The 7,301-nt window shown below is 37.4% G+C and overlaps 1 protein-coding gene across 1 annotated transcript; it reads right to left on the reverse strand.

Annotated features, from left to right (window-relative positions):
* Positions 1-61: 61 nt before the first annotated feature.
* Positions 62-7,298, reverse strand: LOC120005202. Its single transcript, XM_038854703.1, has 11 exons — positions 7,170-7,298; positions 6,540-6,638; positions 6,162-6,299; positions 4,762-5,568; positions 2,934-3,705; positions 2,548-2,846; positions 1,762-1,868; positions 1,164-1,314; positions 872-1,024; positions 500-632; positions 62-392 (listed from the first exon to the last, which is right to left on the reverse strand). The coding sequence occupies exons 1-10, from the start codon at positions 7,206-7,208 to the stop codon at positions 501-503; spliced, it is 2,697 nt and encodes an 898-aa protein (XP_038710631.1). The 5' UTR covers positions 7,209-7,298; the 3' UTR covers positions 62-392; position 500.
* Between the last annotated feature and the right edge of the window lie 3 nt (positions 7,299-7,301).

Here is a 7,301-nt window from a genome sequence, read left to right on the forward strand (position 1 = left end):
GCATGTCTCTGTGTCTGCATGTTTTTACCCACAATATAACACAAATAAGCCCCACTAAAAATTTTATTTTCCAAGCGCACTCTTCTATTCACTAAAAAATAAAATTTCTACGACCACAAATAAAGAAACTCACTTTCCAATTCTAGATTCAATTTCAGGTAAATAAACTGGCAAATAATTCTCCCCTGTTTTCTCTCAATTGTGGTGCAGATAAGCAAAAAGGAAACACTCATCGAAGTCAATTTGCAAATGAAGTCCTTTCACGAACAGGCCATGATTAATATCACATTACTTACCTTTGTTATTCCTCTTCAATATGGAGCTGCTCGACTGGAAAAGCCGTGACACTCCTCACATTGTATTTTCGCTGTCGTTCAGCTGAAACCGAATACCTGAAGTAGATAGTGGAGATAACAAACATGACTCATAAGTACTTGAAACTTTAGGCACTGATATTAAATGGACTATCAAATGCAGTTTCCACAAATGAGAAGCATACTTCAAATCTCTTGGCTCCAATCCAAGGATATCGGGAACTTCGGAATCCTGGTCATAGGCAAAGGCACATGCTTCTCTCCTGTGACGGGAATGAGTTTCCCCAAATGTAGGCTTTTAACAATCCAGATAGCAGACTGCAACAAGTGAAGACTTCAAATGATTAAAAATGACATTGAAATCAGACTATTTAAAGTCTTAATGAAGCAAGCAAAAGAGGTTTTTTCCGATGATGAGACCCACACGGAAATTCAAGTCAAGTACTTCAGCGTCGGATACTCATATAATAAAAAAACAATTAACACCTGAACACACTAATAATTTGATATGCACATATACATGCATGATTATGGGACTGTACATTAGTAGCACTGACCACAATTGGTATTTTCCTCTCACAAGCACACTGCCTTAAGTGCCGTGATACGCGACTTTCATCCTCAGCAACAATAGCTCCTATAGATACCTTTCCAGTGTCAAGTCTCTGAACTAATGACTGGAGGGTCTTGAACACCTGTGCACATCCATGCTGGGAGATCCAAAGAAAGAAACAAATAAATATAGTTTAGCTAAATTATGGTAAGTTGGTAACACACACATGTATCTTTTTCTGAGGACTTCAAGTTGTATGATCACTAAAAACGCTTCGCAATGAAAGCAACATTTACCTTGCTTATCATCGCCAATTTGACACAAAAACCATGCTTCCCATGAAGCATGATGCCTACTCCATTGAAAATATATTTAGAGTTACTAAGACAGATCGACATTCCACTCCTTGAACACTCCCTGCCAGCCTGATTTGGTAGAACCATGTATCTGAAAATGATTGAATTTAAGTCATCAGAGCAGAGGAGGGATGGGAAAAAGTAAAAACTTCAAAGCATGAGTCATAATAATCACTTTAAAAAAAAGACATGCCGATGGTTTTAAATCTTTTGCAGACTGATTCTGAGGAGGGGAAGTAGGTAGTCAAAAAAAGGCTTCATACAAGTTCAAGAATACTTGTAGAAAGAATTTGGAAAAGAAAGCATCTGCTTACTGAGGCAGTACAAAGTTTAACAACTGTCTTGCACAACACTCCTGTAGTGCGGGAGTAAAACCAATATATAAGAAACGTTACCATGGGATTGCAGGGAAGATGATACAGGATTCAAATATATGACTCTGGGTTGTGGTGAAGCAACTTTTACCACTAGGACACATGTTCACCTTTTTCCTTTTGAATTAATTTAAGCAAAAAACATGTATTACAACAATACTTACTTGTCAGGTGGTTTGATCTTGCTTGCTGCAATTGAATCGGTAAGCCATTTTACTTTTAGTATGAGAGCATTCACGGCACACGCATACAAGAACTTTGTAGTCTTAAGCTGAGACATAACAAAGGAATATGATCAAAAGTAGGTTATAACATCCCTCATGCAAACACCTAGCATTAGTTACTCACAGAGTAAAAAAATTGAAGTCATAATTGAAAAGACATCATCCAGCAAAGATAGTAATTATTTCAAAAACATGTGAGAGAAGGAAATCTTATGGTGAAGATTTGAGAACTTTGGAACATGTACAGAGCTAAAATTCCCACCCTAATCATCCTCAGTAATTAACCACAGCATGGTTAGACAACCTTTAGTATATGAAGGTCATATGAAGTTGGAGACATATACAAGCAAAGAAAATGACATTGAAAAAGACAGTATGGAAAGAAGAATGGAAATGCCCCAAGCTTAGCGTAGCATACAGCAACCCTGCTAGCTTGGTATGCAGGAGGTATTAGAATGCTTTATTATCAGATCCATAAAATCTCATATGACATCAGGGTTATACTCAAGCATAAGAGCTTTTCTGCTGTAATGAGATTCTAGAAGTCCTTACTGTCCTAGTGAGATTACGGATGCATCTTATCATAAACTTCCGGGTTAGAATTCAAATAAGAAAACCTCCATGCAAAACAATGGTGAAATACAACAAAGTCAAAGATCAAGATACAATAATATTTAGGAAAACCAAAAAAATATAATACAAAAACTTAAGTTTCCGAAAGTCAACCTTCTTCGAACTTAGAACAACAGGAAGTTGCCGGGAACAAGATGTTGAACTTTTCTTTGCCCTGGAAATTGAAGGGGAAGGGATATCCAAGAGAACTATACCACCATATTTGCGCACTAGTCCTTCAATTTCCTTCTGCTTCTCATTAGAAAACCCAGTAAGCAAAAATTCTATATCCTGAAAAATTAGCCTCTTCTGATCGTTTCTGCAACTCATCAAGCATTTGCTTGTTTTGCAATTTCGAATTTCTAACCATTTGTTGCAATTTTTTAAACTTTTACTTGCCCTACCGCTCGAGCCTACATAAAAAATAACGGAAAGTAGAAGTTAACCACTTCCAGAATCTGGAGAAAATGATATATAGTTTATCATGATTCAAGTCTTACCACTTTGATGTGAAGAATGTCGCTTTGAGGGATTATTGTTTAGGGGCTCAACTTCAACGTCTGCGAAATGAACGCGCTTTGTAGCTGAAATGTGAACATCCTGGGAATTGTTGAAACAAGACTCATTCTTCGGAAGATTTTCACTCTGATTATGAATGGTCATGGTTTTCTGTGCCAAAGTCTCTTCCAAAATTTTCTCTCCTGAAGATGTGTGAGCACAGCAACACATACTTTGGTCTAAATTAACAGGTGGACTGTGTCGCATAGAAGGCATGGCATGCAATTCAACGTCTACTTCTGCAGGTTCTCGATAACTACTCTCATAAAGGGTTCTTTCAACAAATTGGCTCCCCATGTCAATATTGTCACGATTTTCCTTATTATCTCTAAAAACCACACCCTCAGATACAAATTCTGAAGTAGGGCAGAAATACCTTTCAGCATTAACTTCCCTATCACATTGATTCTGGAATGGGGGGGACCCAGCATTTTCCAAAGAAATACTGCAAGGAACAACTGAACAAAGAGGATCAACCGACGATAAGTTAGATCTTGCTCTCGCCAACAGAGAATTCAAATTCCACACTATAGTTTTCTCACATAAGCCTTCATATGGCACACTCGATGGAGAAGAATTGTCATTCTTGCTCCCGCGCTGCACAAAAGAACTCTCATCTGGGGCAACATCTGCCGATTCTGAGAGAAAGCTTGTTTCACCAATAAAAGGCTTGAAAATGCTTTTAGTCATATCCTTCTTTAACTTTACAGACGTCTTCCAAGAGGGGAAATGAATAGGGAACAGGAAAACACAATAAACAAGAGAATAGCAATCAGAATGATCTTAATAATGCTTGTATATATGTGTAAATTAGCATATACTAGAACATCTCTAAATTTAGCAAAGTTAGGTAGGCTCCATTTGCACTTATTGAAGGAGAATGGACTCTCAAAGTGACACATAAGCAAGCTAGTCAACAGAAGAGCATATGCAGCAGTTGATTTTGAAGTTTAGCTCACTAAGACATTAATAAACATTCAAAGTCCTTCCAATTCAGGCAGAAAACTACAGAAGACCACCCAGGACCAAAGTCCCAAACATCCCAACATTAACTGCACATGCCTTGAGAATAAAATCCATAGCAAGACATAACTCTACACAAATCTTTGTTCTCATAAAGAAAAACCATAACTTTCCTTTTTTGGGATAGAAATGTTAATTTCATGCAGTTGTTCATTTATAAATGGAATGTTACCCCCTGTTGCTAAATAAAAAGGGAAAATACTTGTAAGATATTGTGATTAAAGAATTAAAAGTTTCAGAAATAGTCTTTGCATAGTCATCTATAGAAAGCTTGAGGACAGGGAATGCAAATATAATTGCAACAGATAAAATGTGGATAATATGTTTACAAGCCAACCACCAGATTAGTGACTTCTTAAATCAATGAATAAATAAGTTTCTCTATCTACTCCAGCTTCAGAGGAAAGAAAAGGAAAAGATCTTAAACCATAGAATATAGATATCCATTTGAGAGTAATTTTAGTAGGAGGGAAAAAGCAAAAAAAGAAAAGACAATCCTAGCAGGATTTGCTAAAATCCCAGCATGAGAAGAGATTAAACAGACTTGTACTGCAACGAAGTACTCACAGGACCAGAGTCAACTCTTTAATGTCAAGCAGGCATATTAATTCCAAATACCCAAGTTATGAGACAGCACTAAATTTTGCATATGAAGAAACAGTAGACTCAATCCCTGAGGAGGGAAATCTAACTCATCCTCTTAGATAAGTTATCATGGAAGTAGGTAAAGGTTAAGTAGTCTTTTACCTCTGTCAGCTTTGCAACATCTGTGATTATATTGACTGGTTGATGCGACACGGGATAATTTGGGCTTGCTACATCAGAGACCTTCCAACCGAAGGCTTGATCATCTAGGAGTTCAATTGGCTGTGCCATATGTTCTATATCTTTGGAATCATTGTCACATCCATCATTATTTTCTGACACAGGAGTATCTTTGACATGAGACGTATCTGAACCACAAATATGAATATCATCAGTGTGGCCTAAACATAGCCCTACATCTTCTAGGGCATCTGCCATAATGAAATCATCCAAGTCTGAAAGAGAATCAATCTCATCAATTTCATTGGTTTCGCAAGCAAGGGTTGCCGCCGAACCCTCCAACCGTGCTTGCTTCACTCGAAGGGCAGCTTCAAGAACCGATACTGTAGGCAAACCTTCTGATGCCGACTTGCCCTTAGTTAAATTGTGTATAGCTAGCGCTTCTGATGCAGCAACCAAAAGGTCGACCGCACTATTCAAGTCAGCTACTTTGAGTATGCCGAAACCTGATATTTCTTCATAACTTCTCCCACAACAGTTTTTACTAAGACATTGAGGTCCAACAGTTTTCATGCTTCCAGGGATAGCAGTTAGAGGTGAAGAATTCATTTTACAAGAAGTAAAGTATGTTTTTGGCTGAGAAGTCTTCTGCTCATAGGCAGGTGAACTTTCAAGGGGTTGAACTGACAAAGCTTTCCCAGAGTCACAGAGAGCCTGAGATAGATAAGCGGGGTTTTGACTATATTGAGAATTGCCTGTCTGAGAAAGACGCAAGGAAAGATGAAGCACCTATGCAACAAAACCAATACAGGTAAGACCAACTTTGAATTGACTAATCTAAAAAGAAAGATCTTAATTAGAAATCAATGAAATAAAAAATAAAAATCAAACTGTTGTATTTGAAGAGAAAAATTCTAGGAAGAGAGTTAGAAATTCGTTTTATTCAGATTAGTGGGGAGTGGGGACTAACATGTAGATGAAGAAATTTACCACATGTAGAAGACAAAATTAACATTTTATGCTTTTCACTTTATTTTCTTTTGACACAGTATACTCTCCCTTGCTTCCATTAGCAATTAACTTTTATTTTTAATCAGAAAATATGTTCCAGAATCCTTATTGTTCAACAACCCAAGGCAGTAGACTAATATGGGCACCTCACAATGCTAGAAGTACTATATATTGGCTTTCCCTATCCGAGCATATTTACATAAATCCCCATTTTGGAGCTATAATCATACAGCTTATATCTATGAACACACCATCTTTTAGATTTTATTAGGTCTGTGAATGTAGTATGATTTGACCATTCACTAAACATTCTCACCACAACCAATAGTTCGAATTAGTTGGAAAGAAAGGAATAATGGTTTAGAACTTACAGAGCCAGAAAGATCGGCAGTACTAATTGGTGAACTGTCTTCCCCAGACAAGAACAAATGACACCTGTTGGCTTCTTCCTTCAACAAGATATCAATATCTTTTTCTTTGTTGACATTCCCTTGCGGCAATGACATGTCCTACTCAGATTTGAGAAGAGGATAAATCAAAGAAAAAATCACACAATAAAATTGAAGGAGCCATGATGAAGGTGCATCAAAATACATGCTCATTGTTTAATAGAATGTGACACCTCATAAGCAATTTCCATTCCTTAGTGGGTAAAATGGTCAACAAGTATTATCCAAAGAGGCATAGACAACAACGAGATAACTCCAGAAATCAACACCACGAGAAGGCAAAGGAGGAAAGTCACAAACCTTGAGATCTTGAGCGGAACTCATCTGGGGTTCCGTTGCTTGCTCAACTGAAGCCCCCATATGATGTTGGTGAACCCAAGTAGGAAGCCAAGTTAAATCCTGCAAGTAATTACAGAACTCCAGAGTGTAAAAAATGCTGCTACGTTGCCATTAGCTTCAAAATTCCACTCAGATACATAATATTACAATGACAATCCCATTCTTTTTTCTTTCAATCATATTGTAAATAAATGGACGCCTGAATGTCACAAAATGACAAAAGAAAGGGAAAAACCAATTACCATCACTTCAAGCCCTAATTCTTTCTTAATTTTTTGCAGTTTTCAGAATCTCTCTAGTCCCCAATAAGAAATCTGAGATTAAAGACTCTTAAGTGGTTTACAATCGTATATTTTCTAACCAACCAAACAAATCTCGGTACTTAAGCACAACGGCTCAAATATACAGCAATAAATAGCGAATTCTCTTCAAACAAAACAAACTATGGCGCTTACTTCACGCCAGATACAGCTATCCAACCAATAAAATAAAAATCGGAACCTAAAAGCAAAATTGATAATCAGATCTAAAATAACTTTTCTGTTTCCCTCCTTTCTGCACAACCAAACAAAGGGAAGAGCGAAGATTTGCCTCGGAAAATTGAGGATGACGAAGCCCTACGGTGTCCATGGAAGGAATAGGCGTAGAACAGTGTCGAAGTTAGGGATGTAACTTTCGCGCCAAAAAGGACGGTGGAGTGGGGTTTTGGTTTTATAGTTGGGG

The sequence above is a fragment of the Tripterygium wilfordii genome, chromosome 9, assembly GCF_013401445.1.
Source record: "Tripterygium wilfordii isolate XIE 37 chromosome 9, ASM1340144v1, whole genome shotgun sequence".
Classification (NCBI taxonomy): Eukaryota; Viridiplantae; Streptophyta; class Magnoliopsida; order Celastrales; family Celastraceae; genus Tripterygium; species Tripterygium wilfordii.

Excerpts from the sequence above, each read along its gene's own strand:
- LOC120005202 (XM_038854703.1), bottom strand. The coding sequence starts at position 7,208 with ATGGACACCGTAGGGCTTCGTCATCCTCAATTTTCCGAG. Across the intron at positions 6,300-6,539 it reads GTTCCGCTCAAGATCTCAAG|GACATGTCATTGCCGCAAGG; the intron begins GTTTGTGACTTT and ends AAATCTGAGTAG. Across the intron at positions 1,025-1,163 it reads AATTGGCGATGATAAGCAAG|CATGGATGTGCACAGGTGTT; the intron begins GTAAATGTTGCT and ends TGGATCTCCCAG.